We start from the raw sequence: 27,500 nt of genomic DNA, 5'->3' as shown, positions 1-27,500 counted from the left end.
AGCACAAGCCTTAAACTGAGACGCGCTTTCCATTTCCTGACTCGATGCAGGCCAACTCGCTTCCCTTTGGTAGTATTCTTCGCAGGTGTCACAGGTACAAAACCAGGTCACCTATCATAGAAAATGCTCCGGGCCAAACCACAGCTTGCCATTACGTTACATAGATGTCGCCTACCCACCGGCCGAGTTGCTATGGTTCTATCGTCCCCGCGCAGTCACTGGTCGCCCGCCGGATGCGTTCGATTGGTCCGTACGGCAGCGTCATGGCCAAGGCCATAGAACAGATCATGGCATTAGTTCTATGGCAAAAGCTCCCACGGACAGGAGTGCACACGACATCACTTATACGCCGACATTACTCCTACTACAGCAAATTATGCAGACTTATCCTTCAAGCATTATAGCTTCTTCTGCAAAGACGCCCACACCAAAACATGAGAACTACACGACCAAAATGTAGCTTCAAAAACTGATACGCGTCATTACGTCTGCTGCAAAGACTAATATAGTATTTACTCGTACGCGCGTTAGTTTTGTTGCAATATCTCATGCACGACATGAATGTTATTCGACAAAACTTATACTGTAAAACCCTTCACTCGTCTTTACTTATACAGAAAAGAAAGTAGTCTATAATTATACAGATCACTTCTACTGCAAAAACTCATTACAAAAATGCTACTCGACAAAGTTATCCGGAAAAAGCATATACCAGTCACCACCTCTGCAGCAAAAACTTTACCAAGGTCATTACTGTGGCACTAATGGTGCGTATAAGTCTTCGCAGCAAAAGTAATGCGTGTATAAAACAATTGCTGTACAAATTTTTAAAGGTGGATGCCATGACGGGGGTATAGGCTACAATTATATACACATCAAAATAATACTTTATACATTTTTAAGTACAATTTTGTCGTGTAGCACTACTGTTGCGTACACGTCTTTACTGTTGAAGTAAACCATGGATAAGTAATAATTATATGTAGTGCAGTAGAAGTAATGACGAGTATACATTTTTTGAAGCACAAGTTTTGTCGTGTACCACTAATACCACGCATAACTTTTTGCGGTGAAATAATTTCCTGCATAACTAATGACTGTATAAGTGCTTTGCGGTAGAAGTAATAACTGAGCATAAGTTTTGCGGCATATCTTTTGTCGCGTAGCACTAATGCCCTGTATCAGTATTGGCAGTACAAATAATGGCGTAGCACTCAGTGTCTGCAGAGCTTTTTTGTTACAGCACTAGTGTGGTGTAAACCCGTATGTTATTAGGTCCACATGGCGTCATGAAATTTGCGCCGTCTAGCTTGTTTTTGGCTTTTTGATGAAAGCCGAACGGCATACATTTTAAAGGATTTCACGCAGAATTTACGTCGTGCCGCGCAGAAACCTTTGAGGATGCTGGGTTCGCTCTGAGACAACTGTGATACAGAAGCTTCAAATGATGAGATGCGAAAAAAAACGGACTGTGGTATTGAAGCGTGATAAGAACGCCATCGTGGAAGCCAATGATTCAGTATTTCAACTTATGGCCGTGTTTGATCCGTCATCAGCATGTTTGTCAGCAACAATCACAACCCGGTATTCGCCCCCCACATCACATCACGTTATCACAAGGTCACGAGGTATGTGACGTCACGCACCAGCTACGATAATGCCAAGACATTTTGTCAGCCGGTCAGCATGGAGAGAAAAGCGCGACCAATTAAGCATCATTCTGAAAAAGAACGCGGGAGTTTCATTTGGTAGCTCTTGCATTGTCGAGTACGTTAGGTGGGGTCGGGGCACTTCTCTAGTTTGGGGGGAAGTGCCTCGTAAGAGAGATAAGGAGAGAACTGAACTGCCAAGAGTAGCCAGTAAAACGGTGAGTGACAGTGATCGATGTGGTGTGTGATTGCGTTCCCAGTAAATTAATAGCGTTATAAGAAGGCACTTATAACGAGAGGGGAAAATGAAATAAGTTGGAAATGGGAAGAGGCACTCAACATACGGGTGGGATAGATGATATTAATACCGGAACAGAATCCACGCTTCCAAACATCACTTTACAGGCGGTGCGGTCATGGTCGGCAGTATACCAGAGTTATGTGTGGTCTGAAGTAAAGGTGAAGGTAGATGGAAAAGCAAAATTAACAAACTTGCCCCTCAACCCATACATCGAACGCCTCGTCAGCACGCATGACGTCACGCATTCCAGCTGACAAACGTGATGACGACAGAACGAACGCAGCCCATGACATGCTTTAAAACATACTCGAGCCGTTTCTCTTGCAAACAAACTAACGGCATGAAATACGTCTCCAAACGACGAGCATCCTAGCATACTGCCGCGGGTATACGCCAATGGAACGACACCGAAGACATACCAGCTGACATATGACGTATCACCTGATCTCACGTAAATTCTGTCATCCTGCATTTATCGAAGGCCACCTGAGTCTCCGTGCGCTAACTGGATGGAAACGCGGAGGTGCATCCCCTGATGGTTGGCGGCTCCAAAATGGCGTGTGTTGCTCGTGTGAGATCAGTCGAGGAAGCTCGCCTGATACATACCTCTGGCCAGATCAGGAGCCGACTGGAGTCAGTGCTAACGAAACGCACTCTATTTTACTGGAACCTGTGTCTACATAGGGACACTCCAGAAACTACAAAACACGCTCAGTCTCTGCCGAACCTTGCCAACCGAGACACACTCAGTCTCCCAAGCCCGCCATCCATCAAGACGCGCTACATCTCCGGAGCCCCTGTGTCCACCGCGACACGCTCCCTCTTCCCGGAGCTTCTGTCCACCGCGACACGCTCCGTCTGCGGAGCTCCTGTCCACCGCGACACGCTCGTCTCGGAGCCCTGTCCACCGCGACACGCTCCGTCTGCGGAGCTCCTGTCCACCGCGACACGCTCCATCTCTTCAGAGCCGCTGTCCGCCGAGCCATGCTCCGTTGCCAATGTGGGCCAGCAGTGAAGGTCGCAGACCGAGCCGGATGTGTGCCGTCGCCGCCTGCTGAACCCCTTTCCGTCGGATGTCAAGGTGACGCGACAAAGAGGTACGACGCTGGCCGGTTGACCCGTGACGTCACAGGAGCCCAGTGGCCACCGGACGCGTTCGTCTTTTCAGCGGGCGCTACGCTCCGTTGCCGGGCGGCGTTGCGGAAAACGGCGACAACGGCCCGGACGCGTCTGTGGTGTGGCTGCCCGGGGCGTCCGGTGCAGGGGTGGACGCCGAGGCGGCTGCAGTGGTGCTGGCTGGCCGCCGCGGAAGGAGCGTCTTGTGGTAGTCTGTCCTGCTGCTGCTGGTGGTGTGTGAGAGTGAGGGAGACGCGTGCTGACCACTCCGGCCACACGCCGCGTGGAAGCCGATCTGAACTGTGCTGTGCTTGGGCCTGTACTTCGGAGTGAAGACTGCGTTGCAGTGCATTTGTGAGTGTTACTCCGATCAAAAATTTGGAAATGGGAGGCCGGCTTGAGATCTTGCTGAAATAAGCATGGCAATGACAGCGGTAAAAGCATAGTCACGAATGACCATAGCTGAGGAGAACATAGTTATGAGCCTTGATCGTCTTCATCCCAGCGTTGATCCCTTGTCATCATATTCACAAACATAAACACAGTATAACCTAGACCATCATAGCAATGACGCGTTCAGGACGTGATAATCATACAAAGTTACGACTCGAAACGGAGAACCATATAAGTCAAACACCATCGAGGAATAGCTAATCTGAACACCACAGTCGACCTGCTCCCAAATAAACATCCCGCAAAAGAGGAGCCACAATTGGTGGCATCGATGTCATCATCCCACATAAGGCCAGGGAAGTGTCCCCTGCGCACCGCATACGCCCCTCGGCCCGTCGCAAGCCAGCAGCGAGGCAGCCGACCTGCGCCGCGAAGACTGAGTACCGGTCGTCCTCTGCCCTGCCGCAGACTGACTCTGACGGTCGTCCTCTGTCCTACCGCATACTGACTCCGACCGGTCATCCTCTGTCCTAGCACAGACTGACTCTGACGGTCGTCCCCTGCCATGCCGCAGACTGACTCTGACCTGTCGTACTCTGTCCTACCGCATACTGACTCTGACCGGTCGTCCTCTGTCCTGCGCAGACTGACTCTGACCGGTCGTCCTCTGCCCCTGCCGCAGACTGGACTCTGACCGGTCGTCCTCTGTCCTACCGCATTACTGACTCTGGCCGGTCGTCCTCTGCCCTGCCGCAGGACTGACTTTGACCGGTCGTCCTCTGTCCTACTGCATACTGACTCTGACCGGTCGTCTCTGCCCTGCCGCAGACTGACTCTGACCGGTCGTCCTCTGTCCCTACTGCATACTGACTTGACCGGTCGTCCTCTGCCCTGCCGCAGACTGACTCTGACCGGTCGTCCCCTGCCCTGCCGCAGACTGACTCTGACCGGTCGTCCTCTGTCCTACCGCATACTGACTCTGACCGGTCGTCCTCTGTCCTACCGCAGACTGACTGTGACCGGTTCGTCCTCTGTCCTGCCGCAGACTGACTCTGACCAGTCGTCTCTGTCCTGCCGCAGACTGACTCTGACCAGTCGTCTCTGTCCTACCGCAGACTGACTCTGACCAGTCGTCTCTGTCCTGCCGCAGACTGACTCCGACCAGTCGTCTCTGTCCTACCGCAGACTGACCCTGACCAGTCGTCTCTGTCCTGCCGCAGACTGACGCTGCTGCTCGTGCCGACGATGCGGTGGCGCTGGCGCTCCCCGGCCGCGCTGCTGCTGCTCGCCTGCTGGCTGGCTGTGGCCTCGCGGGCCGACCTCGGCAGCCTCAACAGCAGGCTGGAGAACCTGCTGAAGAAGCAGCGACAGATCGAGGACGCCGTCAGCCGGGGCCGCACGGTCGGACGCGGCCTTAACTTTTTCGATGTGGCGCGCACCATAGCAGGTCAGTGATAGCCGCCGGCCGCCTCAGCAGATTGCTCAGGGGGACTCACTGGGAGTGCGCGTGTCACCCATCGGGCTAGGTCGATGTATTGAAGTGCGGGCAATATTACTTGTTAAAGACCCGTAGCCGCTAGAGCCATGCCTTTCCTGAAATGTGTGCTTTCCATCGCCTCCCTCCTTGACCATCACCTATTATATATATATATATATATATATATATATATATTATATATATATATATATATAACATCGTAAAACCTATAATATGAAAATAAGACATAACATGAAATAATCTACAACTTGCATATGCATACTATGTAATACTTATCAGCATGTTCTACCCATATACATATTACGTACACTGCCTAGTAAACTTAGCAACAGGATCCGTCACCTTGTGTTCATTTTGCGGCACAACCGTGGCGTCATTATTTTTGAACAAAGCATAGAATAGCCATTTTGAAGAGCTTTGCGCACGTTTTTTTGTGTTTTAAATGTTTTTATTGAGCTCGTTATATCAAATACATGTTTGCGTATTCCTGTCACATATCACTAATCCTACAACAGTCAAACCATTTGGCGGCCATGCCGAACCCAAACTATTGCGCACTGCACCACGAAAAAAACAGTCACACTCACTGCTAACCCAATGGCTTGTCTTTGCTGAAGTCTATAACAGAATGGATCCTGATACGACTTTGCTGAGCATCATACTTTAAAATGTCGTCCTGAGGCTGACAATATGAGGTGGTTCATAATTAACTTCATGCATTCCACTTTCGCGCAGTGCGCAACTCCGCTCTGCTGCGATCACGCTGCTCGCTTGCCACAGGCACGTTCGGTTGGTCTGTTTAGGTCATGGAAGGCATTTTTGGCTCACTTATTCAGAGTTCCTCGAAAGGATTGTGTTTTATTCCTTTTTTGTTAGTTTTACTTAGTATTGCTTGGCGGCTAAATCAACGGGTGTGGGCGATCAAATGCGACGCATACACGCCTATTTAAATCGAAGCTACATTGTCTCGATCCTACAATATGCTTTATATTGCCACTGCTGCTGTCTGATGTTTGTTTGATACTTTGATGCTGATATTCTTGACATATTATTGAATATTTCCCGCGTTTTTCCAACAATCGAAGGACAGCTGTTGTCGCGAAGGCAGCACCCTCCGTGGCTGCCCACGCTTGGTTGTTTGGAATAGAGCCCTTTCGACCAGAAATGATCACTTAAGGACTATGGGAGGAATGCAAATGGTTAGCAGTGGGGCAGGCTTGCATGCGCCTGGGGGGGCCAACCGCCGAGCTTTAACCCACGCATGTGCGCCGGGTACCCGGTCGGGGTCCCCCTTCCCACGGGACCTCTCAGCCCCCTCGTGGCTGACGTATGGGGCCTGCCCCGGACAAGTGAGTGTCGCGAGGATGCAGGATAAAGCAGGACAGAGGACAAGAGGGTCGGATGCCGACGCCCTGGCCATACCGCCGCTCTGGCTCGGGACGGGCGCGCTAGGCCTGGTTTCAAGACTTGCGAAACCTAGCCAACGGACCGGACAAGCGCCGCCGGCACGGCTTACCGCCCGGCCGACCGAGCATTTCAAGGCAGGTCGGTGTTTGGCGTGGGCGGCGCAACGGGCCGGCGAGCGCGTGCGGCCGGGTGCGGCCGTCGCGGTCTGCGTGACAGGGAAGTGCCGTTTCACGGCCGCCTCCACACACACAATCAGTCAGCGTCTATTCTCTCCGCGCGCGCGGCGCTGTCCCGGCGCGGTCCGGTCAGGCCGACGCTGCTGGGCTGGTGTTCACAGTGCACACACGCACTGTGACTTGAAGCCTGTCGCGGCTAATGAGCCTGCGCGGTGACAAAAGGCGCACACTCGTCGAGAGAGAGAGAGAGAGCTGGCCGCAGTGAGCCGGTGCGAGCTGCGTACGCGTATATTTAGAGCGCACCAGACGATAAATGGCTCGCTTTCGCGGCGTGATTTTGTTAGGCGGATGCGCCGCAGCTTTTGTCGCTAGTAACCACGCAATTATTGCGGTCATGAGTTGCTAGGACGGTTTTAGCTTTGCAATCTGCCGCTGGTGGCGTCGGCTGGTGGTAGCAAGCGCTGAGCTGCAAGCAGTGCACTCTGCCGAGACCTGCGACAGCCTCCCTCGAGAAGACGGCGTGCAGCACTCAACAATGGGTTAACGCCTCGCACAGAAGGGAAGCGGAACCAAGCCGCCACCCGGCGGGGAACAGCACGCGTGTGACACGGATGTGCTCCGCCACCCACCCGACGTTTCCGCTGCGGCTTCAGCTGCAGGCCGGCCGCTCATCGCATCAGATCACGTCCGAATTCGCCGGCGGTGGGGCTCGCCGAGTTTTCACCCCATTTCCTGTCGGCTTCGTTGGGCTGCGCTCACAAGCGGGACAGCCGGGGCCATTGTGTGGTGCATCTGCCACTGCCTCCTCCAAGGGCCCCTCAAGCTGATGCCCCCATTGTCACAATATCCAGTGCGTGGCAGTTGGAATCCGGGAATTTTTTCTCACTTTCTACTTTTGTTCATATAATCTAGCTTTAGGCAAAGAAAGGAAGGATTTACAACTTTTCAGTTGCATTTATAAAAGAAGTGCAGCATGTAAGTCTTATTTGTAGTAGACGAGCTGTCCTGCTGAATTCAGCTGCGGTTGAATTGCGATTCTGCGTGCAAATAATCGCGAAACACTCGTCTTTTTGGCGGGACACAACGCCCTACAGCAGCAGTAAGGGTGACGGGGATTGCAGGCTAGACTGTCTGCCGACGTAGCATTGCAGTGATGGAGCGTGGCGTCGCGTGGGAGCCCGATCGGCGGTCAGTGACATGTCTCGCTATAAGGAGCATCCGTCCATTTATTCGGTGTGCCTGGTGATTGGCCCGTCTCTCCCCCTGAATGAAGCCCGTTCAAACTGCACTTCTCCCCTGCACGCCTACCCCTGCATATCGCTGTATCGTAGGCATTTTTTAGTTATCTGAACATGACGCATATTGTAAATCCTTTCCTGAAATAGGGCGTTTGAGGCTTTTGTACCACGTTTCAACGTTTTGTCATTTAGCGTATTGCGAATATTAGACAGCAGTGAACACACACGATGAAAATGTGGAAAAATGGGAAGTATTGCTTCCATACTGGTAACCAAGGAGTCCAATGTGATTGCGTCCGTCGGAGCATCTAATTCAAATAGATGTTCTGAACTGTTCGGAAGCATCTAGGGACAACTGATTTTACCGACCATATTAAGCGCGTGTGACCGAACGGCAGGTGACAATAACAAACAGGTGACATACTCTGAAACGTTGGCGTCGTGCTCTTTCATGGCTGCATTGCTCACGCCGCTGAAAACTGCCTTAATTTTTCGCCACATTATACCCTTTCAAAACACTAACTGTCCGCTTGTACCGCCACTTAAATTTGCTAACACAGCGCTCGTACGATGCGCCCCTTCCCCTCCCCGCTAATGCAGCGGAGTAGATATTACAGACTGACGGTACACCTGACAGCCGCTCGTGCGTTGCGCCCCCTCCCCCTCCACGCTCATGCAGCGGAGTAGGTACTGCAGACTGACGGTACGCCTGACGCCACGTGGCCTGGCGCGGAGCCGGCCGGGCGCTGCACACTGCGTGCAACACTGCCGTGTGACCCCAGCGGTGAGCTGACGGCCGGCCGGGCGGCACGGCGCGCGTCCGTTATCTACGTAACGGGAGCGCGGCGCGGTCCGCTGTGACGACGGCAACCGAGCGTCACGTGACGCGTGGGCATAGGCAGACCGCGGCCGACGGCGGGACGGCGCGCCGAGGCTGGTCCGCACGTGGTCCCGCGTCACCCGGGGTCTGGTCGTGGTCCCGCATCACCCGGGGTCTGCACGTGGTCCCGCGTCGCCCGGGATCTGGTCGTGGTCCCGCATCACCCGAGGTCCGCACGCGGTCCCGCGTCACCCGGGGTCTGATCGCGGTCCCGAATCGTCCGACGTCCAGCCATGGTTCCACTTGCTGGTCATGGTCTCATACTACCGAAGCTCCGCCATGGTCCCACATCACCTAGAGTCCGGCCATGGTCTCACGTCATCCGAACCGCTGCGGGTGCTGGTCATGACATTTAGCTGGTCCCGCGTCACGCGCAGATTCTTAGTAGCTGAACTGGTCTCAAATTATCAGAAACATCGTATCAACTCAGCTGTCTGATATTGCCGAGAGCTCAGCTGTTTTCTCATTGACCGCAGTATGAAGCCGGATGGTGAGCTTCAGCATGGTGTCGTCGTTCTTGTGCTAGGAAATATCCGGCAAAGCAAGAGAACGAGATGGGCCATGCTGTATGCCATAACTTCCTTTTAGCCATTGGTTGTCAGCAGATCGTCCCAGATGCGGCTGGGCAATCCCAGGTTGTATATTGGCATGGTCAGGGGACAAGTTGTCGATCAGATCATCGGCAGAATAAAATGATGCTCGCAGGAGGCACACAAATTGAATCAAAAACCGTTGTCAGAACAGTCGGTAAAGTAGTTAAAAGCGTTTCAAAATGTTACAGTAGATTGTGTTGCTTCATGCCTTGTTCTCGAGAGTTTCGAGCGGAGACATGTATGTATCAAGGTGTTCCTAACTCAGGCAAGTCCCCGGAGCGTAGAATGTCATTAAAGTGATGACGCATTCATTAAAAAACATAGTGTGAACATGTTTCAGAAAAGAAAATGATCGTGTCATTTTTCCTAAACGTTTCCATAAAGGCGTTTCACACAGGAAGTGGTCAGGCGTTTTCTTCTCGTAAAAACTCATATAGCTATATGAACCATCAAAACCAAAACCGAGGCCGAAATAAAAAAGCTGATACCAAGACCGAAACTGAGCGGAAAAATATAAATGCTGTCGACCATGCATCCTGGGCCCGCCACCCACCTACTAACGGCTCGACACGAGCTTATGCTGACCATCGAACGAACGGCTACGGTTCTACTGAGTCTTAAAATCGGTTGGTTCAACAGTTAGCTGATTCTACGGATCTGAAAGCCGGTAGTGCTCTGAGTTCGATGACCGACACGTCACGCGTCCGATGCACGTCAGTCCAGTGTACTTCACGTCCGATGCACGTCAGTCCTGTGTACTTCGCGTCTTGTTGTTCACCAACGGGCCTCTGTCAGTGTGCATGCGCATGCATACCACACCCTCACCTTCCGGCATTGTCCCGCTCGCTGTCATCCTGTCATGTATACCACACCCTCATCCTCCGGCAGTGTCCGGCTAGCTGTCACCCTGTCTTGCACGTCATCAGTAGCGACGCCTTCTAGCCTCTGTCACTCTGTCGCTAGCCGCCACGCCGGCAGGGCCCAACTACACCCAGCTGATGCTGGAGACGATAGAGGACGTCAACACGCTGGACGAGCTGCAACTCATGCGGCTCATCAAGCTAAACCAGGTGCTGACGCCGCCACGTGACACGCTCATCTACCAGCCCGAGCACGCGTGGAACTCTGCCGAGCCACACGACACCTACAGCCCGCAGCACCTGCGCGGCATCTTCGACTTCCTGACGCCGGCGCCGCTCGGTGAGTAACTCCTGCACTCTGCACTCTGCACTCTGCACTCTGCTGTCCTTCGTCGGCCCGTCTGGCGACTCTCGGCTCTCTGACAAGGCCTGCTCGGTGAGCTGCCGCATGCTGTGCTCATACGGGTTTCTTCAACAGCTGTGTGGCTCAAATTTGGTCATTGTATTTTTATACCTGCTGCAAAGTTTGGTGCTGAGTATTTATGTTCTTGTACTTTCTGTATCTACCTCTTTTTACATAGCTGTTTTTCACGTCAATCTTGTTGATATTCTGCATTTGACCCGTTGAGAGAACACTTCGAATATCTAAAACTGCTTTACTGCATCGTGACAGTGCTCTTATGGATGTCTTGACTACATACCTGAACAATCCTTCCGTCTCCCACTGAATTTAGTCCGCTCGTCCTCATATTGTGCAATGCTCTAACCCCGTTTCCTGGCACGCTGACGGGAACCCAGTGACGATAGCTCACACGGGATCGGCCGATCACTCACGGTAACCGTTAGTTCTGGCTTGGTTGCGCTGGCCCGGCGGCTGTAATCTGCTGACAGTGTGCTCACCTTGTCCGTCACACATCAGGAACACGGGGCACAGTGCTGTCGCAACCGCCTGCCCGGTTGATTACGAGCCGGTGAAGTGTAGCTGGTCCGCCGACCATAGCGTGGTCGTAATGCTCACCATAGGGAAGTAGCAACCCGCTCACTCCGGAACCGGCGTCACAACAGGACAATTATCAGCAGAAAAATACCCTCCGGCCCGTTGTCGACAATGCTAGAGGACAACAATGCCATACACAATGTGTCCCGATGCTGCGGCGGAGCCGTCGCTACAGCGCCGTAGTCGGCGCATCCTGCGGCAATGGCGTGGACCACGCGGACATGCCGGCACGCGCGCCACGCAGAACAAACGCCACGCGCTGGCTGACCCGAGCGCCGGTCTGGCGTGCTGCCGCCTGGAGGTCAGGGGTCAGCCATCCGTCCGGCGGTTGCCACATGCCCGGAGGCGTCGGGGTCACGGCCGGCCAGGAGGTGGCCGCCGCCGTCCGCGTGGCACGCTTTCGGCGGCGCTGGACCGTGCAGTGGCCATATCAGCGCCCCTGTCGGGCAGCCGTTGCCGATTTGCACATGAAAGAGGTCGCTGGAGCGGCGAGGGGGTCACGCGACATGCGTGCACGCTCCCGGCAGAGGGACAAAGTGTGTTTTGGTGCGGCCACGCGGAGGGGAGGCCAGTGAACGGCGAGGGGTCCGTGCTTCGGACGCCCACTGGCCTCGACCCACAACATGCACAATGGTCGAGGCCGTGGCCGTATCTTCAGCTTCCAAAACAGGACTGCTGTTCTACGAGCGGTGCCGAGTAAGCTCAACGGTGATGCTGGCTACATGGATACGAGCCCCGAACGGCCTCGCTTTGCTGAAAGAGTTGATACAAAAGTCAATGTCACGCATCAAAGCGAGCTTCCTTAGTTCTACCATCATCATGTGAACGTGTCAGGAGAATAGCGCGGAATGAAAGATGTGGCTGTGCTCGTAAACGCGGGTATTTTGTCGGCTTCCAAGGTGGGTAGAAGAGCACCGGGCTGTGAAGAGCAGCACTTGATTTGACAATGGGATGAACCTCTGCGATACATCCTCGGAACGGGGCGTCTAGAACATGTTCGAATTTAAAATATCTGATATTCACCACAGGCCTCATGCCATTTTAAACGTCAAACGAGGACCCTGATTGGAGCTGAGAATTTGTGTAGTTTGCGTGTATGGTGGCAGCTATTGAAATCATGTTATGTTCCGGAAGTCATATTTTCTGATACCTTCTCAAATTCATTTCAGGGACAAAGCTCTATCAACGATGTCATACGCATTTGAATCAGCAGCTGATTGGCCAGTCGAGATCACATCGGGTCGAGGACAAATATCGTTCTTGTTGGTCATTGCAGGGAATCCGTAGTCTGTCACACATATTTTGAAGCTCTTACTACGTGAAAAGCTGCGAAATAGCATGGTTTACGAAATTGCCTTCGTTTTGCAATCCACCTGGACGCTTACACTGCGATAATTTGAAATATGCTGGCTTCAGCGTAGTCCATACGGAAGCCCGGAAGATCCAAGCTTGATAGACCAACGAAGACCGACGTAGCTTGACGTTGAGGAAGACCGGAAGACCAACGTAGCTTGACAGGAAACCATGCGTTGGACATCAATCTCTGGTCCCATCAAATTTCTGACAGCGTCCCAATTATTACCAATTGCCGGTGCTAATCTCGAGTCATGCTGCTTCCGAAATTCATGCAAGGAATCTGGACAGAGAGTTCGATAGAGCTGTTTCTATTTCGTGTTAACCGGGACGAATGAAAGGCTAAGCACATTACCTCCAATGGAAGCTTGCAAATGGTTGATTTCTCAGCCTTCTTCGGAGTTCAGGAGTACATCTTCTGTTACGAGATGTCAGGCCTGTTTTCTGCCTTCTGTAAGCATTCTTGCATGTCTAGCTTCGTTGCGTAAGCACAACTTCTTCGTTGCGAGAGAAAACAAAACCAGGGCAGCGCATAACCAGACCATGCGCAGCATGCGACATTCAAAGCACCCGATTTGTTGGCTGACGCGAGTGAGTCGTGAAAACTTGTCGCTGGCAGGCGGAGCCGTGTTGTTCACTAGTCATTTGAGCAACCCTGAATATCAGCGCTATGGGGAAATTTCGTCTGAAACGTAACCGGTGTAAGGCTTTTGTTAGGTGTGGTTGTCGGTCCAAGCTAGTCGAATTACGCCACGTTTGCGACCTATTCGGGGTCAAAAGCGTGCTGTACCTCAAAGTCCCGGTTGCGCCTTATCACGCCGCGTTACGTCACAGGCGAATAAAATGGTGTGACGCAAGCCCCAGGCAGCACGACTCCGGTGACAAGCATATCGTTGTGTTCCTAGGCAGCTGCACCGGCTGCTGTGTGAGCCTCGTGGGGCTGAGCAGTGGCTTGCGGCTGTTGAAAGTATGGGAGACGTTAAGATGGTGGGAAAGGAAGAGAGGAGAGCCGTTGATAATGCGTGATTGGGATGAGAGTGGGAAGAGCAGGTGGTGCCAATAAGCTAGCCGTGCGTGCTCTTGTCCGAGATCGCGCGTTTCTGGCATTCGTGTTACGTTCTAAGCGCGCGCGCGTAGATATAACGCACTGTAAGTCAGCGCGTGGATGTAATGCACCTGCGTCGAGCGCTACATGACACGCCATAGGTCTTTTTCCATAGCGCATACATTGCACGACTTGCCAGGACTTGGGGCTTGTGATCTTCCAGTCCCATGCATATGCAAACCTAGCTCCCATCGCCTCCCTGAGAGAGCGCACTGAACAGCCATGGCGCCGACTCGCCCCTAAACACTTGAAAATAAGAGCTCCGTGAGAATGGGTGGCTGATGAGGTCTTTTGGCCCTCAAGGCGAAAGTGGCTTACTTATGTGTTTGAGTAGAAATGGCCTATGCATATTTCCATCGTTCGTCGTCATTGTTATCGAAACCAATGAAACTCATCTAGATGCGCGTCAATGTAAATGTGCACTGCTCACTGAAATGATGCATGCTTGCGGGATTATGGTTTAATGATGATTCGCGCAAGACTCTGCTTCCGCGATTCTTTAATAGCGTGAAGGCACGGCTGCATGTGAACATGGCGCTTTCTACTCGCCCCCCAGCCGCCTTTCGCTCTACCCCCGTTCTCAGCCCGCGGCCGTTTTCTTCTCCACTTTGAGAAGTCATCCCTGCCGCGTGGGGGCCGCGGCTCCGACGTTCAACGCCGCTATTTCCCAAGCGGCGCTGTGATTTGCGTAAGCCGGCTGGCAGCGGCGCGGCGGCGCGGGCCGCGTGAGCGCGCCCGGCCAGTGAAAGTGCTGCCCTCTGAGCTGGAACGACAGCGGTGCGCGCCGCCGCCAGTCGCCTCAGTCTGCGCCGCGTGCGCCGACCGTCACGTGGTTTGTCCGCTGTGCCGCCGCGCCGCCGGGCATGCGCCTGACCTGCCAGCGAGGCCACCGGACCACCACTGTCAGCCATGCCGACGGCCGGGCCGCGCCGCTGGCTGCTGCTGCTGCTCGTCCTGCGCCGCCGTCTGCCGCGCGCGCCGCGACTTTGACGACTTCTCGGCCGAGCGCGACGGGTTTCGAGCGCGACGAGTTCGAGCGCGACGAGTTCGAGCGCGAGTTCGACGACGCGGACGGCCCGCACGGGCGCGCCATCCGGCCCGGCTACGGCAGGCCGTACCGGCTGCCGCTGCAGCAGGACCAGTACGACCCGTTCCGGGAGCACGGGCGACCGGGTACCGGCCGCGCCCGAGCGTCGGGTACGGGCCCGAGCTACCGCCGCAGCACGGCCCCCGCTACGGTACGCCGAGGTCGTTGTACCGGCCGGGCCGGCCGGCGCGGCCGCAGCGGTACCACCGGCCCGCCAGCAACCACTTCATCTTCGACGACCACCGCGACGAGCAGGACGCCTCCGCGCAACACCGTCCGGCAGCCGGGTAGGTGGCGCTGCGGGCGCCCGGCCGCCGGGCAGGCGGACCGTTGGGCGCGGCCGGCCGTCGGGCGCGGACCACGGCGCTGCGCCCGGCCAGCCCGAAGCCGTGACGGGCGCAGGCGCGCCAGCGCCCGCGCCCAGCGCCAGCGCCGCTCCACTAACTCGGTGCCGGGGCTGGTGTCGGTGCCTTCCCTGCAGCCCGGCAGCTGAGCTACGTCCTGCGCTCCGACCGTGCGCCGTGCCCCAGTTGTTTCAGAGACTTGGTTTTGACAAAACTGACATCGAAGGCGATTGGTCAAGCCTTAATGCAAATTTATTTGCTTAAAACGTTTGGACATGGAAGCATTTACTGAGTCATTTTTTACTCCACTGTATGCGTACAAACGTAGTGCTGTAACGATCTTGGTAAGCTTCTCCTATCGTGGCCTTTTGGAGATGCTCTAGTCAAGTCCTCTGTTTAAGATTGGCTCGCATCCTGGTGACACTCAATATCATTGGCTAAAACACAGCAATTCTTCTGTCTGTGAAGACCTTCCAAAAGCACGAACAGATCCGAACAAACAAGCCTAAGACGCGCATGTAAACATAATCCCACTGCTGTGTCATTAAAAGGTGGCCGGTGTTACTAGTTGGGGACGGTAAACGCTTAACACCCAATACTCCGCCATAACCCGCAGCCAGTGAGCTGGCGGCGGGTGGTTTAAGGCACGGCTACATAGCACACGCCGTCGGTAGATTGGTAGCCGAGCATGCGGCCCGCGCTGAGCCAGCCGGACGTGCCGGTCCTCAGTTCTCCCTGCCTCGCCCGACCGCCATCCCCTGAACGACGAGACCGCTGCCTGCCCTCCAGGTGCTGACAGAGGTCCTCTGGAGACTGACAGAGGTCTTCAGGGTGCTGACGGGGCTGCCAGAGGCCCTCTGGGTTGTTGATGGGGTTAAAAGAGGCCCCGCGGGGTGCTGACGGGGTTGACAGAGGTCCCGCGGGGTGCTGGCGGGGTTGACAGAAGGCCCCGCGGGGCGCTGACGGGGTTGACAGAGGCCCCGCGGAGTGCTGAAGAAGTTGACAGATGGCCTCACGGGGGTGCTGACGAAGTTGACAGAGGCCCGCGGGGTGCTGACGAAGTTGACAGAGGCCCCGCGGGGTGCTGACGAAGTTGATGGAGGCCTCGCGGGGTGCTGATGGGGTTGACAGAGGCCCCGCAGGGCGCTGGCGGTCCGCTCCGGTCCGCTCCGTCTCGTCACAGCCATTGGCAAGCCTGATCGCGTGACGGCCGCCCTTTCACACGAGCCGTGACGTAAGCCGGTGCGACTCGGCTCACGCTGCCGAGCCTGGCTCCGTGGGGCAACGCCGGCCGTGAGGTAACGGCTTCACACCGCTCGCCCTCAGGAAGTAGCGATGTGCCGATATCCGTCGGAAGTGGGTACAAACCGGTCTATCGTCAGGCGCTGGGCACATGCCGCTGTCCGTCAGGAAAATAAGCTACAATAGTCTCTGCGAGACAGGATTATTCTGGTCTTCGCGGGGAAGCAATATATTACTCTCCGTGAAGAAACGGATTCACTGTAGTTTTGTTCTCTTGTGAGAAGATAGGCCTACCCCGGTCCCATGAAGAAAGACGTTGACACTGGTCCAGTAAGCTAGCGGGTCCACACCGGTCTCAGCGAAGCCATGGGTTTACACGGGTCTCCGTGAGTAAATGGCGGCATACTGGTCCCCGCATGGGAGCTGGTTCACACTAGTCCCCGTGGGAAGATGGGGTAATGCTGCACTCCAGTTGGGGAAACGGGTTCACACGGTCTTGCTAGTGAATAGAGGTTTAGTTGTGTGCGTTAGGAAGCTAGCTATCATAAGCCTTCCTAGGGAGATGCGTTTGCATTAATTTCTGTTACGTGTTTATGGTCATCTCTTGTGAGAAAACTGATGTTCTGCGGTCTCCGTGAAAAATGTATTTTATGGTGGTCTCCGTGTCGCAACTGGTATCTGTTACGCAGTGCGCTTACGCCCATTTCTGTGAAGTAAACAAGGGTATATTTTGGTCTCCAAGCGAAGGTTGGCTGTACTGATCTCGTGACAACAGCCAACAACAATATGGCGATTGTGCGTCCCTGTATTTTGTTGTTAGCATAATATGGCGAGTGTATGACAAACGTCAGGGTCCCAGAAAACAGGTAATTGGCAATGTCATGTGGCGGTTAAAAGTACTACGAAATGACGTAACACGTCAAAACATTGCGCGCAAAAATTGCCCGTTAATCTCAAATTGGTTGTTTGGGTTAGATGGGGTCAAAGGGTTCCATCACAAGCTACACACTTAGAGAAGACCTTGATCCAAAAACACTCTCTGTGGAACATTATGCCCGATGCGTTAAAAACCATCCGTATCCACAAAAACCCAAAGCACAACATTCACAACCTGGACATTCACGGCTTTGAAATGTGAGCCGCATGTATAGGTAGGTTGTCTTAGCGACCGCGGTTGTTAGCTACCTGGCTTTAGTGTGACTCGGAACAAGTGACGTCACGCAGGGCCTCTGCTGCAGCAACACGTACATACCAATTAAGTCATTTAGACGTACCATACGTTTAAACAATGGCGGGTGATAGCGAGATGCCACTCTCCCTTCTCTTTCTTCCCTTCCGCGTTGTCCCTTGCTTAACGACGACCACACAATCGCCCGCAAAGAACTATCGCCCATTCTTTCCTGGACGCTTGACGAAACTACCTTCCCAGCACCCCCCCCCCCCCCCTCCCTCCCCTGCTAACAAGCCTTCCCCGCCGCCGGGGCGTGGCCGGCGTGGCTGACTGGGCCGCGGCGCCCCGCCTGTTTCAGTGATCCCGCGCAAGTGCAGTTACAGGGGCAGCGAGTACGACTGCGCCGTCAGCGTCAGCTGCGTGTTCCAAGGCAGGCGCGCCATGGACCTCTGCGACGGCGGCATGGTCTGGAGCTGCTGCGTGCCACGCGAATGGCCGACAAGGACTACGCGGCTGAGGCCACCGTCACCGGCGCCGGTCAGTGGCCGGGCCTGGGGGTCGGGGGAGTGGAGGGACAATGCAGCCCACTGTCACCGACTCCGGTCAGGGATGGGGAGGTCGGAGGTACAGTGCAGCCCACCGCCACCGACCTCCGGTCAGTGGACGGGCTCAGGGATGGGGAGGTCGGAGGGATGGAGCTGCCCAACGTCACCGGCGCCGGGTTCGGGTCGATGACGACTTGTCCAAGATAGCTGCTGCTACCCTGTTGGTCTCTTCCCGCTGCCGTGACCGGGCTCCGTGTCTGTGGGCAAGGCCACTGGCGCACGGGCTGCGCCAAACTCCAGTCCGTGCAGCCCGTTCCGTGGCTGTATTCTTGGACAGCCGCGCAACGGGCGGAACTTGTGATCCTGGTCCACCCACAGGAATAGAAGCTACCAAACATAAAGTTGTGATGCCTGTCAGGGGTGCAGCCTGGATTGGTTAAGGAAATGAAGGGAGGTGGGAGGCAGGGTTGGAGCTCAGTAAAAACGCATCACGCTGATTTTTAAGCTTCTGTCAGGAGCCATCTACGACCAAAGATGAGAATGCCACTCTATGGGGGTGGGGGGACTCTTCTCCTCTATGGATGCCCCAGCAACACGTGTATTCATGCCAAACCACTTTCACGGACTGTCGGTTTTTTGAGCCACGATGTCAAGCCAAAACCCCTATGACATTGGTTGGCATAGCCGCATACACAACGTAGAGAACGAAATGTATTCCAAAACGCGGCTGTCAGTTCAGTGTCGGCATCAATGACCGTCGTTTTCTGTCAGCAACGCCGCCGCATTTCAAAGCGCAGTCCATGAGCGGCCTCGAACAAAGCACGCTGTTGCAAGAGCCCCGGTTACGCGGGCGCAAGCTCTTCCTCAATCGGTCCGGGCGCGCCGCTGATGCGGCCAACTGGAGCCACCGTCACGGCGCGCGCGGGCTGGCGCCGCCCGTACGAACTTGGCGCGCTGTCGATTGTGTTCGGCACGCGGCGTGATCAGGCACAATGCGGCGTCCGTGGCGCTCTTGTGACAGCGCGCCGAGCGCGCCGCGTCACATGCGGCCGGTACGGGACCGACCGTTGGCCAATCACTGCCACGGGCCGCGGCGCGCGCCGGCCGCCTCTGGGATGCTGCCAGGCCGGTTCACGCGGCATGTTGGTACGCTGATTGGGGGCTGGATTGAACTGGGAATCAGAACGGGATGGCCGGTCCGAGTTAGCCATCCGTTGATGGGAGATGTCGTACGTGAAGATGACACTTACTTCGAGAGTAGTCTGCAGCTTGTCACAGACGGTGTGTGCAGCCATGCACCAGTGCGTGATGTTCATATGATTTGATAATAGCGCTTTACAAATCGAGATCTGGTATCCACATGTGCTACACGGCGTGGGCTTTAAAAAAGTCTAACGCACAGCAGATATGTTAGAATTACTGTGGAAGACATAATCCGTCAGGACATTACAACATGCGAAAATGCGCTTTTCAGTAACATCCTAGTCACATGATGAGCGTTTTGATGCGTGCTGGCCACGAAACTGTGTTGCATATCAACACACGACATTGTGCTGCATATCAACATTCTTGTTTCTCTTTACCCCACCTAGATACACTGCATGCTGTATCCTTGAGCTTGAATTGAGCTTCCACGCCTTTGGCTTTATGGATGATTATAGACAGTATGTGGCTAGATGTTTCTGACTCAATCCCCATGATCTTATCTTCCACTGTTCTCCTTTTTGCAGGTGCCATCTTCTCGAACACATCTGTTGCCCTAAACTCGCCATCAAGCCCGACAGTCTCCCCCCTCCAACACGGCCCCCTGGCCTCCAGCCCAGACCTGACGCCCCCACACTCAGACCCGACTGCGACAGACTCGGACCTGGTTGGGGCGGGCTCGGACCCTCTCGGCGGCCAGCTCGGTGCTGAGCAGCCAGGTCACGACTATGCGCTCGCCGCTGCGGCCCGGCGGCAGCTTCGGGCGGCCGACACGGCCGCCGCGGCCCGCCCGGCCGTTCCGCACGCCCCGTCCGCCGCCCGTGCCCATCATCCCGATCATGGACCAGCGGCCGCCCGGCCCGCTCTCCCACAATCACGTGACCGGCCACGGCGGCGACGTGCCCAGCTACGGCCCCGTGTTCGACACGCGGCCGTATGTCATTATTCAGGAGCTGTACCCGGGGCAGCGGCCGGCGGGGTCAGCGGGGGGTTCCCCACCGGTCCCTGCCCTCGCCCCCGACTCGGACAGTAACGCTATTGACGGGCCGGTCCGGCCGGCCGGCCACCGCCCGCCTCGTCCCCATCCGGGCTCCGGCCCCAGACCGTCCGAAGCCAGTAAGAGCGCCTGTCGCCTGACGACGTCGCGCCGCCTGTCGTCCCACCGCCGCACGAGACCGCATGCCGGAGTAGCCTAGAGGGCCGCACGTGGCACGCCCGCCCCACGGCCGGCGCCGCCGCCGCCGCGGCCGGCCACGCCTCCCGCCACACAGCGACCCCGCTTCTCACACCGCCACGGTCACTCCAGGGCGACACTCATCACTCGTGTATGTGTGTGTGTGTGAGCTGGTGTCGTGCTCATGGCCCCGTTGGCCGACCCGAGAGCGTGTCTTGTTCCGCACCCGGTTGTACATACAGCGCACACTGTCGTGTTGTACTGAGCGGCGTCGTGGCTTACCGTACCTTATCGACCGCACCTGGATGTGTCGTATCTTACTGTCCCGTCCTGTGTTGTGCCATGCCCTGACGTGCCTCACAATATGGTACCCGCATCCTAAAACTCGCGTCTAATCCTATTATAATGCACCTAATCCTGTTCTGCCGTACCTGATCCCGTCATGCCGCACTTTGCCAAACCGTACCGTACGGCGTCGTGCTCACTAGACACTGTCTCGTTGCAGAGTGTGGCCAGGTGTACAGCCCCACCAATCGCATTGTCGGTGGACACGACTCGTCGTTCGGCTCTCACCCCTGGCAGGTGGGTGGGGCACCCTCGGCGTGGCTGGGCCCGGTCTTCCAGAGCCGGTGCACCGTCAGCATGCTGCTGAAGGCAGAGACCGGCGCAAGTGTGACGTGCTGGCGAACAGCTGACGATCTGCTAACCGCCGGGTTTCTAGCGACCAAATGCGATCGGCTCGCTACAGCCTCACTGGGGACCTCTGGCGGACGTTACAACACGAGTCACTCTCCCCGCTCTTCTAGTAGATGGCAGCACTGACGCATGCAAACTGCACCCGCTACTCAGTACTAGGCGTGCGCACCAATCAGATGAATGGGATGTGGCAACGTTCAGACGATACTGCTGCCGATACAGTAGCACTCGGTATACCCGCACTCGATATATGATGATAGCGAGGCCTACACAATCGATCTGCACTGCAATGCGCGGGCTTTGGTCAAGTACCTGTGTTGTAAAATTGAGTTTTGTAATGCCGTATCCATCGGTGCGTCTTATTTGAGCCTTTTGAGTGTCATTGGCTCATGCTGATCGACAGAACACATTATCAGGAACATCTCACATACTGAGTTTCTCTCTAGTGCTACATGGCTGCGTTTAGTGCTTTTTCACACCTTTTTTATTCCGTTCGAGTGCTGGAGCAAAACGTTTTATAGCAACGATATGCAATGAACGCGAAAGCGAAAAGCTCAGAATGTCTCCACCTGAATATTGCATACGTTTCATACATGGCAACTTCGTGAAGTAGATACAGCACATGCCCGACCTCGCGCATGTGGGCTGCCGGGGTCTACCGCTGGAGCCCGATGCGTAGCCAGTCGACATCGACCTGACCTATCTCTACGTGCAGGCTGCCCTGATCAAGGAGGGCCTTCTTCTCCAAGCGCATCGCGTGCGGCGGCGCGCTGGTCAACAAACGCTGGGTGGTGACGGCGGCCCACTGCGTCTACCGGTGCGTCCGCGTCTCACCGGTCACGGCCAGCCGCTCCTACCCCGCGCGTCCACGCGTCACCAGTCTCGGCCAACCGCTCCTACCCCGCTCGACGCGGTGTCCTGCTCACATCCATCTAACATTGTCCGAATGTTTTGGTGGCTCCCATCTGATTGTCTGCCACCGACTGAAGCGCTGGACGCGTCTTTTCAGACGGAAAGTCGCGTATTCCTGCATCACGTAACTTATTGCACACGGTTTAAGGCACGTCGACGATCCGGTAGTATGATAATAGATATGGACTTACCTTCAGACGGCTTAAATAAGAGTGGCTTGGAGCAATAGCAATAGCTCGAGGAAAAGTGATTCAGCTTCCCAGCTCAATTTCCGGTCCATCTTGATATTTACGACCTGTGTGCGTCCGGTCCGTAACGACTTTGTTTTCTATTGTGCACAACAGAGCGGATCTGTCCAGCATGAAGATACGACTGGGAGAGTACAACGTCGCGCGTATTCGGAGCGCTACCCTCACGAGGACTTCACCCTGGAACGGAAAGTGGTGAGGCAACAGCACTGCTCGTGTTTGTACTAACGCTACGGCCAGTTGTATGTTGAGAAACATGACTGCAAACGTACAGACCTGAAAAGCTCGAACCCACGGCACTTAGCTGAGGACTCCTTGACCATCACCGGACCATCGCTGCCCGCAGATCACCCGAAGTACAACCCGTCCGCACTTCGAGAACGACGTGTCGCTGGTGAAGCTGAGCAAGGACGTCGTGTTCAAGGAGCACATCATCCCAGTGTGCCTGCCAAACCTGGACGAGACGTTCGTCGGCGACACGGCCACCCGCCATCGGCTGGGGACGCACCGCACACGGTCCGTGTCGTGCCATGGGCTGGGGGACGCACCGCACACGGACCGTGTCGTGCCATGGGCTGGGGACGCACCGCACACGGTCCGTGTCGTGCCATGGGCTGGGGACGCACCGCACACGTTCCGTATCGTGCCATCGGCTGGGGACGCACCGCACACGGTCCGTTTCGTGCCAGTGGCTGGGGACGGGGCCGCACACGGTCCGTGTCGTGCCAGTGGCGGGGACGCACCGCACACGGTCCGTGTCGTACCAGTGGCTGGGGACGCACCGCACACGTCCGTGTCGCGCCAGTGGCTGGGGACGGGCGGTGCACTGTCGTTATACTGCCGGCAGGATGTGGGCGTTACATGTTCACAAGAACATGATAGCCCAGCGCAGCGTGCGATTAGTGGCGGGTATCGCCAGGCGTGGATAATCCGCCGCGCTCACCTGCTCTACCAGTCGTTGACCACATTTGGCGCTCTCGAAACACGGAACACCATCGTTCGGCCACATCCAAGCTGTCTATGATGGTTGGGCTCGAATCGTTCTCTGCCGTGTACGTTAAGATTGGGCACTTTCGTACGGCGACGCGATGGCACCTCATTTTTTCTGGAATGCCATCGCTAGATATATAGCTATTATAAAGCAACCCTGAGTCGAATTCACGGCATTCACCGAAGACATAACCTCTGACTGACCTCTACATCTGATGGAAGACCGGACCTTTGACCAGTCGGCTGACCTCTGGCTGACCTTTGGCAGGGATCGCGTCGACGCCGAACGTGCTGCAGGAGGTGGACGTGGTGGTGATTGACAAAGAGACGTGTCAGGAGTGGTACCGCGGCGCCGGGCGACGCGAGACCATCCACGAGGTGTTCCTCTGCGCCGGCTACAAGGACCGGTGGCCGAGACAGCTGTCAGGTGAGGGCCGGGTGCTGCTCCGTGGTGTGGCAGGAAACAGTGTTGGGGGGGGGGGGGGGCGGGGGGGCGGACGAATGGACGGGGACGGTGACAGAAACAGCTGTCAGGTGAGAGCCGGGCACCGCCCTGTGGTATGGCAGGAGAACAGTGTTGGGGGGACGGGGGACGGGGGGGGGGGGAGCACTCGTCAGTTAAGGACTGGGGCGTTTCTCGGAGCTGTAAACCAGCAAAAGTGATGGACGCGGTGAGGACAGCCGTCAGATTAGGCAAGGGAAACTGGTGAATGAGTCAAAGGCTGATTAATGGTAGCAGTTATGCTGGATGTCAGTGACGCCACAAGCAAGACATACATGATGCTGCTATGGGCCTAATTCTTTGAAGGCACTGTTCTAATCTGCCGTACGTATGTACCGCCGGGGCGGTGAATCTAGCGTGACATACCCGTGACCCTGGCCACCCTGTATCTGAGCATGGTCACGACCATGCCACCCCGTCTGGGGTGACGCTGCATCTGAGCGCCTTCCCCGTCTGGGGTGACGCTGCATCTGAGCGCTGCCCCGTCTGGGGCTGGACCCTGCATCTGAACGCTGCCCCGTCTGGGCTGACGCTGCATCTGAACGCTGCCCCGTCCTGGGGTGACGCTGCATCTGAGCGCTGCCCCGTCTGGGCTGACCCTGCATCTGAGCGTTGGCCCCGTCTGTGGTGACGCTGCATCTGAGCGCTGCACTCCTGGCCTTCAGTGGCTCTGCGTCTGACCGTGACCTGTCCGTGCACGCAGGGCGACAGCGGCGGCCCGCTGACGCTGTACAAGGGCGGCGGAGAACACTGATCGGCCTGGTCGCTGGGGCATCGGCCTGCGCACGAGCCGGCCTGCCCGGCGTCTACACAAACATAGCCAAGTTCATGGGTTGGATCAACCAGTACATCAACACGTTAGGCGGGTGTGCGCGCCGCGGGTCCCCACCGCGACCGCCGGTGCCATACCTCGAGTGTCGTGAGGCAGCCTGCCGCGGCCGGCCGCCGACGCGGGCGACATCTATACCCGCCGGCCGGAACCTAGCGCCGCCGCCGCCGAGGCGACCGCCGCCCGATTGCTCGCGCGGCCTTTCGCGGAGGTGCGCGCTGGAGCTCGCGCTGCCCCACTGCCCAGGCGGTGGCTCGCACCGGGCAGGGCTGCGCGGCCGCGGGCACGGACGGGGCGATGAGGCCAGCGCGCCGTGAATGATGCTCTTGGCGGGCGTAGTGTTTCAGCGGCGGGCGAGCCTGTGGTGCCCGTGATCTGGCGCGCGGTCCGAGCTGACGTCAGCAGCAGGCCAACAGTCGGTCCGGCCTCGGGCCACGCCACCGAGCTGCCGTTAACGTTGTTTACAATGGTGAACGCGCCCGCGGCACCACCTCTCACTTGCCGACGAGGCTGGTTATTGTTATCGATGGCGACATTTTGAACTACCTGGCCCTTGCTCGGGAGGGGGGGGGGGGGGGCAGGAAAGCCCTGTTTTATGCTTTTTTGTCTTCGATCGATGGCATTGCATCGGTGCCTTTTGTGTCCACTACGTAAGACGCAAATCGGCCGGTTTCTGCAAACTGCATCTCGTAAGTCGGCTAGGATGGAATGAATCATTTCCTGTAGCTGTTTCGCTGTTGTCCTTCCCCGGGGGTCAGGATAAGGACAGAGCTGTGTATTGGTTGTCGCCTGTGACAGTGCCCTGGCCGCCCGTTCTAGTCCGTGCTGTCATGACCCGTCACCGCAGAGTTGTGCACTTGTCGATGCCAGCGACATCTGTCCACCGTGCTGCGTTAGACTGTGAACGGCTGACCCATCAGAAGACCGACGCTACATCGGGCAGTACGCGCGATGCTGCCGCACGTCTGATACCCGAAGTCGAGAGCCAACGGCGCAATAGTCACTGGCCGGGCTCACCTCCCACACAGGCGGGAGTTAGGTGCACTCGCTCTACATTGTGACAGCCTGTGGCCCAGTTTTATTTGGTGATGTGTCGACAACAGTGATATGCAGCCGTTTCAGGGGCCAGCGGGTGCGGGTAGTCAGACATTGGCATCATATCCGTCCAAGGGTGCGTCCGACGGGCTGCACTGAGCCGCGGTGCGCTTCGCTCACCGGCACCTGGCGCAGGAGCCGCAGGACCGCGCGCGTTCGGCGCCGTCGCAGGCGCCGGTCACTCCCCGGGCAGCGGGGCACGGCCGACCCCAGCGGCCTCCATGGATCGTGGCACTGACGGTTCTGGAGGCCCGGAGCCGGGTCGAATGTAGCCCCAGCGGTCTCCGTGGATCGTGGCGCTGATGGTTCTGGCGGCCCGGAGCCGGGCCCGATGTAGCCCTAGCGGCCTCCGTGGATCGCTGAGCTGGTGGTTCTGGCGGCCCGGAGCCGGGCCGGATGTACGGACGGGTGTAATCGGGTCGGTGACACGCTCCAGTAGGGACCCTCAGACCCCCTTAGGACGTTCAGTTGCAGTGGAAAGGAAACGAGAACCCTGACCAGGTACGTTCATGACCATTTGAGGCCAGCTGCTAGCGATGAGCTAAATATGGATGGTGCTGTGTAGCATATGCTTTCCTTCACGGCGTTTCTGCCGTGTTTCTGATATTTCTGATCTGTTAGCCCGCTTAAAAACCCGTCTCTACTTTCCTTAGCTGTTCTACTGACATGGGTCACAGTCGTTTGGAGGTCCTCTCTTGGACCCCATATGCTGCTCCGCCTCAAGGTGCGGCGGTCCCCTGGCGTTCAGAGCTGGACGCCGCGCATGCCAGCGGACCGGCTGGGGGCAGCTAGAGCAGGCGCGCGCGTGGCGTGGTGATGCGCTTCAAGTTCTTCCCGCAAACTGCAAACGATAAAGAGGTCGTGACTGACCTGAATTCTTCGACCCCAAACCCCCAACGATGTCTCAACTCTGCGACAAATCCCCTGCCAATGCACGTGGACATCAGACAAAGCAAGCATCGTGAAAGCTGAAGACATACTCATTATTATACCAGCGTGAGAAAAGAAAACTGCAGCTGCTCGCATTGCCCCGACAGTGCCTTTGACTCTGATGGCTGTCTGTACCGTGTTATTTATTTCATGTTGTTCCATATGAAATGACCCCATTTTAGAGTGATGCATGTAATGTGCCAGTGGCAGTGTAAGTGGCAGCCGGAAGGAAATTAGGCTACATATGATTCTGGCTACCGTTGTTACATATTCAATATTTTGCTATTACCTCTGCAGCGTGACGTGTGTACCACACAAAGCTTTAGAGTCTGTTATTCGAGATTGTTAGTTGTTTGTTGCACATTTAGTGATAGACATAAGTGCTGTTTTGTCTTTAGAAGTGCACATTAAGCGGAATAATATATGATGACATATTGCATTGGGATTTTTCTGGATCTGTACGTTTTAACATCAGTGATGACACATTGGCATGCCATCCACGCTTAATTGTTCCACCACAGCCACTTTTCCTTGAGAATTAAACTCTAATCAAAGTAACTGAATCATTCGCGCACTTGCCTAATGGTACAAATTACGTAAGCACGTGAAATCCAGGCTTTGTGTGACGACATTGGCAACTGGCGGAACCAGCCGTCCACTTCTCACATCAGCTCAGATTACCACCATGTCACGTGCTAATCGTATGCGAGAAAATAAGGGGTGGCATGAAAGCAGAAGCACTGAATGTATGTCCGCGTGCAACCAGGCACTGGCATGTCCATTCGGGACAGGTGCCAGACGCAGGACAAAAGGCCGACACAGCAGGGCGCCGCGGCCGGATACACCGGAGAGTAAAAGTGCCTGACCTCTGGCACTGAAAACTGGCCCGCTAGTGGCGATCCTTCATCATCGGTCCGCGGGTGGCGATCCTCCATAACTGGCCCGCTGGTGGCGATCCTCCATAAC

At 56.0% G+C, this 27,500-nt stretch overlaps 1 protein-coding gene and 1 pseudogene across 1 annotated transcript in view; both read left to right on the top strand.

Annotated features, from left to right (window-relative positions):
- LOC119102753 (uncharacterized) overlaps positions 1–17,893 on the top strand; it is a gene marked incomplete at its 3' end in the record, with an annotated part of 39,896 nt that extends 22,003 nt beyond the window's left edge. Inside the window, exons 2-4 of the mRNA XM_037226210.1 lie at positions 4,680–4,906; positions 10,230–10,451; positions 17,769–17,893. Coding sequence (XP_037082105.1) covers positions 4,680–4,906; positions 10,230–10,451; positions 17,769–17,893 — 574 coding nt within the window. The remainder of the gene's footprint in view (positions 1–4,679; positions 4,907–10,229; positions 10,452–17,768) is intronic.
- An 8-nt stretch (positions 17,894–17,901) lies between these two features.
- LOC119102752 (serine proteinase stubble-like) overlaps positions 17,902–27,500 on the top strand; it is a 13,003-nt pseudogene continuing 3,404 nt past the window's right edge.

This window comes from Pollicipes pollicipes, unplaced genomic scaffold (assembly GCF_011947565.3).
Source record: "Pollicipes pollicipes isolate AB1234 unplaced genomic scaffold, Ppol_2.1 Scaffold_5724;HRSCAF=6776_pilon_pilon_pilon, whole genome shotgun sequence".
Lineage (NCBI taxonomy): Eukaryota > Metazoa > Arthropoda > Thecostraca > Pollicipedomorpha > Pollicipedidae > Pollicipes > Pollicipes pollicipes.
This window is presented reverse-complemented; position numbering and strand designations above follow the sequence as displayed.